The following is a 13,211-nucleotide window of genomic DNA, read 5'->3' on the forward strand; positions in this document are numbered from 1 at the left end:
CTGATAGTACACCCAATCTGCCACCCACTGCCGGCACTGCAACCCCGGATAGTGCACCCGACACACTCCCTGCCGGGCAGTGCAGCCCCCCAATAGCACCCAACCCGTCCCTCCACCCCTGCCACTGGCAGTCCACCCCCGATAATGCCCCCAACACGTTCCTGGCTGTGGGCAGTGTAGTCCATAGATAGCGCCCCAAACCAGCCCCCAGCCATGGGCAGTGACACCTCAGATATCACACCCAAGGAGTTCCCCACCATGGGCACTGATGTCCCAGACAGCACCCCAACCCGAGCCTCGTGCGACCAATGCAGCCACAGATAGGTCACCACCAAGCCCCCACCCCACCACTGCTTCAGGAAATGACGCCTGGGATAACACCCAACCATTCCCCACCGTGGGCAGTGCAACACCCAGTACTGCCCCTAACACACCCCCCACACAAGATGGCGCCCCCAATCTCCCCCTCACCTTGGGCAGTGTAGTTCACGATAGTGCATCCAACCCTTGGCTCCTGAGCTCACCGCCCCTCGCCCCCCGCCACAAGCCCCTGGATAGCTCACCTACTCCGCCACCTTTCTACCACTTTGGCTGTGCTGTACTCTACCTCACTGCCACCAGCCACAGTGAGGCGAGCCATGCTGCTGCAGGCTCAAGCCTCCAGCATGCCACCGGTGACAACTCCTTCTCTAATCTGGGGTCGGAACAGATGGGCAGGCAGACGTAGAAGAACCTGGAATGGCAAGACTCTCGCTTACAAAGGTTATGCAAATTAGGTTCCTGGACTACATATTCTGATTGGATGAGAGAAAAATCTCTAGGTCTACTATGATTGGGCTTTATTTTCGTGTTGTGACTGGATGAGAGGAAGTCTTAGGATAACCAATCAGAACATGATAACAAAGTCCAATCAGACTAGGCCTAGAGGTTTCTCTTATCCAATCAGAACATGTAGTCCAGGAACTTCATTTGCATAAACTCCACATATAAAGGATGCCAAGTGAGGCGGCTCCTCATTCTAGGCTCTTCAGTGTCCACTGGTGTAGCTGCTCCATTCCAGGCTTACAGGAGGAGGAGGAGGAGGCACTTGCCACGCACGCTGGAGACTCCAGCCTGCCTTGGCTCCCCTTGCTGCTGTGGTTGGTGGTGGCAAGGAAGACGACAGTGCAGCCAGGATGGTAAAAAGGTGGTGGGATAGGTTCGTTATCCCAGGAGATACTGCCTGAGGCATGGGGGGTGGGTGGGGGTCCCTATCCAGGGCGTCACTGCCCGTGTTGAGGGGCTGGTTGGCTGTGCTATCTGGGGCATCACTGCCTGTGGAGGGGAGTGGGTTGGGGCCCTATCTGGGGTGTGCTGCCCATGGCTGGGGGTGGGTTGGGGCACTATCCCAATCTGTACTGCTAGCGGCAGTGGGTAGTTTTGGGGGGCACTATCTGGGGATGCACTGCCTGCGGCCAGGGGGCGAGTTGGGAGAACTATCGGGTGCTGCAATGCCCTTGTTGGGCACAGGTTGGGGGCGCTATTGGGTGCTACTCTGCCTGCGGTGGGTGGGACGTGTGATATCCGGGGCATCATTGCCTGCATCTGGGAGCTGGTTGGGGGCACTATCCATGGCTGCACAGCCCACAGCAGGGAGTGGGTTGAGCGCACAATCTGGGGCTGCAATGGTGGTGGTGGGGGATGGGTTAGGGTCACTATAGGGTGCTACACTATTGGCGGCAGGGAGGGGGGTGTTGAGGTTGCTATCGGGGGCTACACTGAGGCAGAGGTAGTGGGGCTTATTGGGAGTGCTACCAGGGACCAGAATGCCCGTGGAGAGGGGGTGGGGGGTTGGTTGGGGGTGCTACTGAGGATACACTGCCCATGGTTGGTGGGGGGGGGTTGGGCTGGGTGCTATCAGAGATCTGTACTGCCTTTCAGGGAGCCAGTGAGTATGCTATCTGGGGCCACGTTGGCTCAGGGGGCGGGGGCAGGTTGGGCGCGCTATTGGGGACTACACTGCCAGCAGCAGGGCGTGGGTTGGGTGCGTTATCCATGGCTGCACTGCCAGAGGCAGGGAGTGCATGGGGGGCGCTATCCTGGGCTGCTACTCCCGGTGGGAGCAGATTGGAGCGCTATCTGGGGTTGCACTGCTTGCGGTGGGGGGTAGTTTGGGTGCCATATTGGGGCGTCACTGCCAGTGGCGGTGGTCTGGTTGGGGCTGCTATTCATGGCTACACCGTCTATGGCACGGAGCAGATTGAGGTTGCTACCCTGGGCTGCAGTGCCCGCGGCTGGGGGCAAGTTGCAGGTGCCAGCAGGTGCTTCAGTGTCCGAGGCAGGGGCAGGTTGGGGGCGCTATCAGGTGCTGGCGATGGGGGGCAGGGTGTTGGGGGCGCTATCGGGGGGCTGCACTGTCACCCTGGCAGCAGGCAGCAGAGGTGTCAGTGACAGCAGTGGTCAGAGGAGCAGTCCTCCTCTCCCTGACTCAGGCTCCAGAGGGCCATCTCCTCCTGCTCGAGTTTCTGGGGGAATCCTGGGCCCCCAGCCCCGAGATGGTTCCCAGGCCTGCGCCCTCTTGCTACGTGTTGCAGAGACCACCTGGGACCCCCGCACATAGAGTAGCGGATACCACGGGGTGACCAGGCCCTGTGGGTGGAGGCGTCAGGAATGGGAACCGGCACTTGGGTGGGGAGGGCTGGCTGGGGTTGAGTTTCTGTTGCTCCTGCTTCCCAGGAAACGCAGCCAGGGTGGGCCCAGCAGTTCCTATGGAGTAGGAAGCCTGGACACTGTGGTGTCTCCAGTCCCCACCCCAGGCCACAGTCACTGGCCAACTTGGGCCAAAAGGAGAGGCTGGACTTTGGAGGGTGGGTGTGAGTGTCTTCACTGAAACTGACACCTGCCACCCAGTGACCAGCATGACAAGGTGAGGCTCTAATGCTACCACTCTCTGCATCCCGTTCTAGGCTTTTCTGGCTTTGCCTGCCCAGTTGCTCCGCGCGAAGAGGAGGGACCACCTGCTGGAGGCTAGAGCCTGCGACACTGTGGCTCGCCTCGCTGTGGTTGGTGGCAGCGATGGGGACTGCAGAGTGCCGAAGCGGTAGGAGGGCAGTGATGGAGACTGCAGAGCAACAGAGCAGTAGGAGGGTGGCTGGCTGCTGTCAGGGCACAGGTAGGGCTGCAGTGGTGGCCAGGTGTTAGGAGCCTCATAGGATGGGCTGGTGCATTGAGGGCAACATCAGTGGTGATTGTATTGGCATCAGCGCTAGTGGTGGCAGCAGCAGCAAGTCTGGGGCCCAGGAAGGCAGGTAGGAGCACTGTGGGACTGGCCCGCCTGTCCCAGCCTGGCCTGGGGTGGGTAGGAAGCTGTGGGCCTCTGTGGCAGGAATGGAGGCATAGCCAGGGGAAGGAGGAGTCTTCCCCACTTCTGCAGAATCTGGAGGGTGCTCTCCTCCTGCGGGTGCCTGAGCCAGGCATGAGTGGCACCATTGTGTCATTATTAACAAAGTTTGTGGAGGTGACTATTTGTGTATCTTTTTGCTTGATTTTTGTTAGGGTAGTCTTGAACTTTTTAAAATTTCATGAATCAGGAAGGGGACAAGATGTGTAATAGGCCTCCTGATTCCTTTATCTGTTCTTTTTCTTTTTTTCTTTCTGGTTTTTCTTCTGCTTATCATCATTTTCTTGTTCCTCTTCATTTTGTTATACTGCTGCTTCTATTTCTTGTATCTGTTCTTGTTTCTCCTCCTCCTCCTTTTGTTTTCTTTATCACAAGCAATGGCCTTAACAAACAACAATCCAAACCTGAGTTAAAAATAGAGTACTTGTCAGCATGTTGTATTCCCCTCCACCCCTGCTCCCCAGACAGAGTCTTGCTCTATTGCCCAGGCTGGAGTGCAGTGGCACGATCTCCACTTACTGCAACCGCTGTCTCCTGGGTTCAAGCGATTCTCCTGCCTCAGCCTCCCGAGAAGCTGGGATTACAAGTGCACACCACCATGCCTGGCTAATTTTTGTATTTTTCGCAGAGACGGGGTTTCGCCATGTTGGCTATGCTGGTCTCAAACTCCTGACCTCCCTCATGATCTGCCCATCTCAGCCTCTCAGAGTGCTGGGGTTACAGGGGTGAGGCACTTCACTGGCCCAGTGTATTGTATTTTAAAAATAATTGGTCCATTATTGTGATGAGGAAAAAAATTGTTGCATAATTATTTAGATACTTGAGTAGCTGTGCTTTCATGATCCTGTAAGTAGTTATTCAAGGAATGAAAAAATGAAGCATTGAATAAAATATTGGTAGCAAACAGCCAATTCATGTCTCTCACATATTAGTCTGGAGATAGTCAAGAGGCACAGGGGTAATAAGTTCCAATTTATGAGATTGTTAAGTGAACCACATTCCTTTCATTTTATTTCTCTGCCACCATTTTCAAGAGTATTGTCATTTGCATGAGCAAATTTGGTTCATCACCACATCTTTGCAACAGGAAAAGGAAGGGGAGGATCATGTGTATAATGTTTTTAGGCCAAGATTCTCTACCACAAACAAGGCTTCACTAACGTTTGCCTTTAAGAGCCTGCAGTGTTGAGCCCTGTTTTATTCCTAATAATACTATCTTTGGTATGAACTTTTTTTTTTAACTGATTACTCTAGAAATTTGTGCATTTTATTGACTACTTTAAAGAAACAATCTATATTGTATCATTTTTTTCAAGCCAACAGAAACGTATAAGGTCTGTAAGTTTTACACTTTTTAATTATTTTTGAGGTCATGAATATGTAAAATATTGTTGATATACGTAAAAATATGCATATGTACCACTATATAGCTTATTTTGAAGAGATGGTGTCTAAATTTTTGTCCAGAGTAGATTGGTTGCAGTTTCTTAGGTGTGTTTCTCAATATATTCCCTCAATGTTTTAAAGCATATAGAAAAAATTTGAGTACCATTAACCTCATATAGTCCTTTGTTTATAGGTTAATATTTCTACAGACTAAAGGCATCACAGCCTCCTTTAAGATTCAGTAATATTAATAAAATTTGAGATATATAGGGGTAGAATCCAACAAATTCAGAGGAAAATTGTTAAATTATATAGCCATAGATGAGGACATGAAACCCAGGTTCTGAGCTCTCAGAGGGCCATGAGCTACCATACCAAGTGCATCAATGACTGGGCCTAGAGTTAGCAGAATTACAGGATGGTTGAGCAAGCTTTGGAGCCTAACTCTATGCGAACATGAATTTTTAAGCTGTGTGGTACCTCAGTTTATCCATCTTTACAATGGGGACAGTACTAACTTTTTCTTTTTCTTTTCAGTTGACTGAATTATTTCCCTAGTCTGTCTTGTCGCCACTCTTGATGGCCACATGAGAGGAGCTAAGGTAATTTCTGGCAGCCTGGGAGTCCTTGGGAAAAACAGAAGGTGCCACAGACTCCATTTTAGGAGGAGCCTCTGTTTTCCTCATGGACCCCCAAGAAGTGTAAGTGGACAGGTCCCTCTCAAAACCTGGGGAAGGCTCTGCTTTGTTTCGCCTTGCTTTACCTGACCTTTTGGATGTGGGTGGGCATCAGAAATTAGTAGGGGAAAGAGAGCTAAAAAATTTGTGGATAAGAAGATGTATTTATGGTAAGGAAGGTTATGAAGGAAAGAGATTTTGTGGGAGAGAGGATCTTGTATTACAAATTCTTGTTCTAAAGTAGAATGACTAATTATTTAGAAAAGAGGGAAGTAGGCCAGGTGCGGTGGCTCATGCCTGTAATCCCAGCACTTTGGGAGGCCAAGGCAACTGGATCACCCTGAGGTCAGGCATTTGAGACCAGCCTGACCAACATGGAGAAACCCCATCTCTACTAAAAATACAAAATTAGCCAGGTGTGGCGGTGCATGCCTATAATCCCAGCTACTCGGGAGGCTGAGGCAGGAGAATCGCTTGAACCTGGGAGGCAAAGTTTGCAGTAAGCGGATACTGCACCATTGCACTCTAGCCTGGGCAACAAGAGCGAAACTCCATCTCAAAATAAAATAAAAGATGAAAAAAGGGAAGTATAGGACAAGTCAGAAAGTCATAACATGGGAAAGAAAAACTTAGAACTGCTTGATCTTGTCTGGAAGTGCTGTGTATGATGTTTATATAAAGGAGCTTTAATTGGCTTCAAAGAAAATGAAAGCTCCCAAATATTTCATCAGAAAAATAGAAGTTCTCATACCTTTTAGTTCATGTAACTTCAATAATCTTTGGGAAATAAAGGCTTTTAAAAGTTATTGGTAAAATGAAAATGTTTTCAAAATTTAGACATTTGGTTTAAATTAAGTCAGAGATTGAATTCGCTAAGTGCTTTAATGTCATAAACTGCTTCTTTGACTTGGAAAATTGTTCAGTTTACCTGGTTTGGAGCCATTAGATTTCTAGGTGAGGCCTGGGGACAGGTGGAGTTAGCCATGCCTCCTAGCTATGCTAGAAAGAGTCAGACTTTATCTGCAGTTCTGTCTTATATCCTAGACTCTGCACCTGGTATGTAATTAAAATTGCTTACACTAAAAAGAAAAATTATGTGTTTTTGACATGGGAAAATGGTTTTTTCAAAAAAAATGAGTTTTTTCTAACTTCGAAAGTTTAAGAATTATTTTTAGTTGAAAGAAAATAAAGTTTAAGCAAGTTATAGGAGGTTTATGAAACTTTGTAAAGAATTCTGTGAGCAAGTTGACTAAAATGAAAGGGTATTATTTAATTCTTCCATAAATTAAATATTAAACACAAGACCCTGAAACAGAGCCAGAATCTGGGCCCGTACATCAAAATAATAGGGTTTTTGGGAACATTGATCTGTTCTTTAACAAGAAAAAAATTATAGTTATAAATTGTTAGAAAAATCTTACCTTGTAGTCAAATTAATTAAAATTGGATAGATTCATAAAATTTTATTAAAAAGTAACTTTAGCATTAAAGATGCACTAATGCGAAAATAAAATTTAATTTTATGTTGAATTCTTTCTTTTGAGAAATCCAAGAACTCTCTCTTGAGGTCTGGATCGGGACCCCTTTCTGGTAACACCACCACTCCCAGCCCTCCCCTCCTTCCTAGCCTCCACTGGGAGGCGCTCTCCTGGAGGAGCAGCTGCCGCTGGCCCCCACCACATTCAGCACAGAAGGCCAGGCCTGGGCTGCTGCTCTGCCCGCACCTAGCCAGGAAATGAGTTGGATAAACACAGGAGAATTGGCCTGGGTGGGGAGGGTGTTCTGAAAATCTGCCTTGGCTCTCTGGGTCTGTGGCCAGTAGCCACAGAAATGGAGACTCAGTTCCTTCAGCAATCTGTGTTCCTACTGTGTGTCTGGCACAGAGCAAGGCCCTGGGGGTGGGGCCCTGGAGGTGTCCCGGAAAAAACGGAACACCTCCCTGTCCTCCAGGAGCTCACCCTACATCACAGAAGCCCATTTTTATGGAGGATTTACTATGCAGATTGTCTCCCTTAATTCTTACCACAACCCAGTCATCAGTGCTATTATCATCCCCATGTGAAGTACCCAAAAAACAAGGTCCAGAGAGGCGAAGGGATTTGTCCAAGGTCACACAACTCATCAGTGTTGGAGCTGAGAGCTGAAATTCTCTTTTTTGAATTGAACCATTTATTAATAGGCATTGATGTTCTTTTTTTGTTTGTTTTGTTTTGTTTTGTTTTGAGACAGAGTTTCGCTCTTGTTGCCCAGGCTGGAGTGCAGTGGCGTGATCTTGGCTCACCACAACCTCTGCCTCCCGGGTTCAAGTGATTCTCCTGCCTCAGCCTCCCAAGTAGCTGGGATTACAGGCATGTGCCACCATGCCTGGCTAATTTTGTATTTTTAGTAGAGATGGGATTTCTCCATGTTGGTCAGGCTGGTCTCGAACCTCCGACATCAGGTGATCTGCTGACCGCAGCCTCCCAAAGTGCTGGGATTACAGGTGTGAGCCACTGGTCTGGCCTAGGCATTGATCTTCTAAAGACAAATAAACCACGTTGTCTTCAAGCATGTTGAGTTTGCTGTTTATCACCACAGCCACATCAACTTTCTGTTTCATGAGTGTTTGCCTGGCATATCTGCCCAACATCTCTGTGTGTTTATACTTCTGTGTGTCTTCTATAGTTTGTCCAATCTTTATTTCTAAACTCTCCTGTGAAGTCCATTGAAATGAAGTATGAGTTTCTGGTACTATAGAAAGTTGAGCATTCCTTGGGTAGGTATTGTTTAGGTACACTGGCCTTGTTCTGTCTGCATCTTTTCTGGGTCACCCTTTGCTGAAAAGTGTCAGTCTTTGAGAGGAGGGGGGGTGTCCTTTCCTGCCAGGGTGGCTTTGTGTAAGATGGAGATGCAGACACAGTGTTGTGTGACAGTGAGGGGTCACAGTGGGCTGCAGAGGTTTAAAGGCGGCCCACAGGCAGGTCCAACCAAGGTAGAGGTTACAGAAAGGACGAGCAGACGTGAGCAGGTCCCTGGGGCATTATAAATACAGTGGCCCTTTCATCTACTCCCTTGGAAGACGGATTTGTTCCAGGATAGACCATGTCTATCCAAAGGCAGAACAGTCAGTAGTCCTAGGTGCCCCCAACTAGTCCTCAGTGCCCTCTGTGGGAGTCCAATGAAAAGAGCCTGTGGGGACAGCGCTTGCCCATCTACTCATGTGGACGAGGACTGGGTGCTTTGTGAGGAGTGAAGAAGACAGTATGGAGGAGTTCACGGAATCCGAGGGACTGGACATTATCATATCCCATGGCTCAGAGCAGCACGCATGGGACATTCAGCATCTGTAAGGGGACCATGCAGCAGAGGCTGACAGTGGAGAGTGCAGTGCACATAAAGACATGCCAGTGTTTGGTGAGAGGGACTTGATCCAGATCAGCAAAAGGGAAGTGACTGATGTGCACAGTGGTGTGCAAATGGCGACTATGGGATAGCAATGGCCGATGTCAGGCTGCTGGCAGAGAGCGCAAGACATGACGGAAACACCGTTGGCCGCAAGTCTACAGAGGTCTTGGAGCTGACCTGGATGCTTCCTTTGAAGCTGGTAAAGTTGTCCATTTATAACTATGATATTGGCTGCTTTTTTTTTTTTTTTTTTGACGGAGTCTTGCTCTGTCGCCAGGCTGGAGTCCAGTGGCACGATCTCGGCTCACTGCAACCTCCACCTCTCAGGTTCAGGCAATTCTCCTTCCTCAGCCTCCTGAGTAGCTGGGACTACAGGCGCACACCAGTACGCCCAGCTAACTTTTGTAGTTTTAGTAGAGATGGGATTTCACCATGTGGGCCAGGATGGTCTTGATCTCTTGACCTTGTGATCCACCTGCGTCGGCCTCCCAAAGTGCTGGGAATACAGGCATGAGCCGCTGCGCCCGGCCAAGCTGCTGGATGCTCTTATTACCTGCAGTTATGTCCCCACTTCCACAGATGCAAGAGAAGATCTGTTTGCCTTCTGAGAAGACTTGATATACCTCCTGAGAGGCTAACGGACGTGCTCAGGCTCAGCCAGCTTGTGACACAATAAACATACCCACATTGGTGAGAGGACAAGAAGAGCCCAGTGGACACAGAGCTTTGTGGAGAAGGATACCAAGGTCAGGTCAGGATGAGGAGCCTTCCCATGGTCAATAATGTGTCTGGGGCCACCTCCTGTGCTCATGACAGTGGGGAAACCATTCTTGCTGTCTCACACATACACTGTGCACGTGGTAACACACGCACTCACTTAATCACGGCATCTACTGGGCCTGACTAAGAGGCAGCAGCCACAGCCACAACACCAGATGGCCACATGACTGTGCTTGCAGGAGCTGAGGTGGTGCAGAAACCCTGTTGCCAAGACTTCTGGAGGTACAGGATTGTCTCAGCCTTGAAGAGTAGAGAAGACACAAAATGAACAGGACTGTGGCCAGAGAGTCTCCCAGCTCAAGTATGAAGCCACAAAGAAAAGGAAGAATGGGCCAGGCATGGTGGCTCACGCCTGTAATCCCAGTACTTGGGAGGCCAAGGCAGGCAGATCACGAGGTCAGGAGATTGAGACCATCCTGGCCAACATGGTGAAACCCTGTCTCTACTCAAAATACAAAAATTAGCTGGGCGTGGTGGCATGCTCCTGTAGTCCCAGCTACTCGGGAGGCTGAGGCAGGAGAATCACTTGAACCTGGGAGTTGGAGGTTGCAGTGAGCCAAGATGGCGCCACTGCACTCCAGCCTGACACCGAGCTAGACTCCGTCTCAAAAAAAAAAAAAAAAAAAAAAAAACCAACCAAACAGCTGCCTGAGGCCGGGTGCGAGTGGCTCATGCCTGTAATTCCAGCAACTTGGGAGGCTGAGGCAGGCAGATCACCTGAGGTCAGGAATTTGAGACCAGCTACTAGAAAGGGCCCACTAAGGCCTGGCCAACATGGCGAAACCCCATCTCTACTAAAAATACAAATATTAGCTGGGCGTGGTGGTACATGCCTGTAATCCCAGCTACTTGGGAGGCTGAGGCAGGAGGATTGCTTGAGTCCAGGAGGCAGAGATTGCAGTAAGCCAAGATTGAGCCACTGCATCCCAGAGTAGGCAGCACAGCGAGACTCCATCTCAAAAACAACAGCAACAACAAAATAGGCTGGGTGCATTGGCTCACGTCTGTAATCCTAGAGCTTTGGGAGGCTGAGGCGGGAGGATCGCCTGAGGTCAGGATTCTGAGATGAGCCTGCCCAACATGAGGAAACCCCATCTCTACTGAAAATACAAAAATTAGCCAGGCATGGTGGTGCATGCCTGTAATCAATCCCAGCTACTTGGGAGGCTGAGGCATGAGAATCACTTGAACCCAAGAGGTGGAGGTTGCAGTGAGTTGAGATCACACCACTGCACTCCAACCTGGGCGACAGAGCAAGACTCCGTCTCAAAAAACAAACAAACAAACAAACAAAAACACCTGCTCTAGTGGAAATGGATTGAGGGCCTGGAGCTTCACCTGGCAAGCCCCTCTTCTCCAGCCCCCATCCACTCCCAGTAGCCTCGAGGAGCTCTGCAGCAATCCCAGATCTCTGAGAAGCACAGCTGACAAGCATTGAAGTGAGCTGCTGTTGCTGGTAGACAGGCGCTGCTGTGTTAGGAAGCTGGGAATGCTTTCTATGGCTAGGCACTTGGAGCTAGGTCTTTCTTGTTTTTCTAAATGGCAGGCACACTTGTTTTTTTTTCCAGTTTGCAGAGGAGTCAGCAGGGTGAGTGCTTGGAGTTGGTCTCATTGCAGCTCCAGACCCTCCTCATTAGGTCATATTCCTTTCAGGATATTTGACCTCTGACCAGCCAGCATCATTAACGCACTGCCCCCTGGCCTGTGAGCAGCACCTCCAGCCTCTGCCCCTGCCACCCTCTCAACCAGGTGGTGGCCCACGCAGTGGCAGCGCTCTCAGAAATTGCCGAGTCTCACCCGAGCAACAACCTGCTCCATCTGAACCCACAGTTCATCAACAAGCTGCTGACAGCCCTGATTGAGTGCACCGAGTGGGGCCAGATCTTCATCCTGGACTGCCTCACCAACTATACGCCCAAGGACGACCGCGAGGCCCAGAGGTGAGCAGGCTGCCCTTTGCTTGCCAGCCCAGCCTGAGGACCCTGGTCCTCAGGGGCTCCAACCAGGCACTGGGCCTCGGGCCTTAGTGGGCCCTTTCTAGTACCTTGCCCCATAACCCACCGTCAGACACACCTAAAGGGAGGCCTGCCTGCTTCCCACCTCTCCAGAGCCAGGTAGGCAGGAGAGTTGCCTTGGGCAGCTATGGGCATACGCATGGCCTGGCCTGGGAGCTAACAGAAGCCCAGGGCACCTCTGTTGAGTTCAGTACGTGGGTGGTGCCAGAGCCACTGCTCATTGAATTCTCACTGGGTGTCTGGGGCTCTGCCAGGTGCTTTCCACACTTTAGTCTTTAATGCAACTTTCATCATCATCCCCCACTTTCCAGATGAGGGAGCTCCAGCTTAGAGAGGTGGAGGGAATTGTGCAGGTCCCCTGGCTGGGGCTCACCTGACTTATGGTCTTAACCAACAAGATACCCTCCAAGTCAGAGGAAGTGGGGAGTTGGCATCTATACAGGATGTACTACATGCCAGTACTGCGCTTGTTCTTTTTTTTTTTTTTTTTTTTTTTTTTTTTTGAGGCAGGGTTTCTGTCCCCCAGGCTGGAGCTGCAGCCCCAACCTCCTGGGCTCAATCAATTCTCCTAGGTAGCTGGGACTACAGATGCATGCCAACATACCCACTAATTTTTATATTTTTTGTCGAGACAGGTTTTCACTGTGTCGTCCAGACTGGTCTCACCCAAACTCCTCGGCTCAAGCAGTCCACCCACCTCAGCCTCACCCAGCCTTGTTCTTTACATGCGTTGTGTCAGTTAAGCCCCCAGCAACCCTGTGAAGTAGGCATCATCATCTTGATTCTATAGATGAGGAAACTGAGGCTCAGAGTGATTTCAACTTGCTGGGGGTTAGCAGGCAGCAGAACCAGGATTTAGATCTTTCTCCTACAAAAAACATGTTTGTTTTTTGTTTGTTTGAGACAGGGTCTTGCTCTGTCACCCAGGCTGGTGTGCAGTGGCACCGTCACAGCTCACTGCAGCCTCAGACTCCCAGATTCAAGTTATTCCCCTGCCTCAGCCTCCTGAGGAGCTGGGATTACAGGCATGCACCACCATACCAGGCTAATTTTTTGTATTTTATTAGAGACGAGGTTTCACTATCACTGTGTTGGCCAGGATGGTCTTGATCTCCTGACCTCGTGATCCACCGCCTCGGCCTCCCAAAGCGCTGGGATTATAGGCATGAGCCACCGTGCCCGGCCGATCCTCAGCCTCTTAAACTGCTGGGATTACAGGTGTGAGCTACTGCACCTGATCTCCAAGCTTCCATCTTGTTAATTCCTATCCTAATAGTCGTCCCGCACTGTTGCCTGTCCCACCTGAGGCCAGGCACCTGAAGCTGTCCTCAGCCAACAGCATAGTATGTCTTACATGCCTCCCTCTGGTTCATTTGGAAGTTAGATACCGGGAATCATCCCCTGCCAGGGTAGGGAGGGATCACTCGTGCTTGCCTCCTTTCCTTAGGGGAGATCTTTGAGCTGAAGGCAGAGCTCAATAGTGACAAGAAGGAGAAGGAGGAGGAGGCAGTGAAGAAAGTGATTGCATCGATGACCGTGGGCGAAGATGTCAGGTGTGCAGGAGTAGGCCTGGTGGCAGCTGGAAGCTGG

At 50.1% G+C, this 13,211-nt stretch overlaps 1 protein-coding gene across 1 annotated transcript; it reads left to right on the top strand.

Moving 5' to 3' along the window:
• Window positions 1-993: 993 nt before the first annotated feature.
• LOC129138464 (uncharacterized) lies at window positions 994-12,684 on the top strand. Its single transcript, XM_054675640.1, has 4 exons — window positions 994-1,178; window positions 2,946-3,079; window positions 11,260-11,546; window positions 12,257-12,684. The coding sequence occupies exons 1-3, from the start codon at window positions 994-996 to the stop codon at window positions 11,466-11,468; spliced, it is 528 nt and encodes a 175-aa protein (XP_054531615.1). The 3' UTR covers window positions 11,469-11,546; window positions 12,257-12,684.
• Window positions 12,685-13,211: the final 527 nt, after the last annotated feature.

The sequence above is a fragment of the Pan troglodytes genome, chromosome 23, assembly GCF_028858775.2.
Source record: "Pan troglodytes isolate AG18354 chromosome 23, NHGRI_mPanTro3-v2.0_pri, whole genome shotgun sequence".
Taxonomy (NCBI): Eukaryota; Metazoa; Chordata; class Mammalia; order Primates; family Hominidae; genus Pan; species Pan troglodytes.

What these genes read in the sequence shown, in the direction of transcription:
- LOC129138464 (XM_054675640.1), top strand. Translation starts at nt 994, where the DNA reads ATGCCAAGTGAGGCGGCTCCTCATTCTAGGCTCTTCAGTGTCCACTGG. An exon ending in ACGACAGTGCAGCCAGGATG is followed by an intron (nt 1,179 to 2,945) that starts GTAAAAAGGTGG and finishes ATCCCGTTCTAG; the next exon opens with GCTTTTCTGGCTTTGCCTGC. An exon ending in GACTGCAGAGTGCCGAAGCG is followed by an intron (nt 3,080 to 11,259) that starts GTAGGAGGGCAG and finishes TATTCCTTTCAG; the next exon opens with GATATTTGACCTCTGACCAG.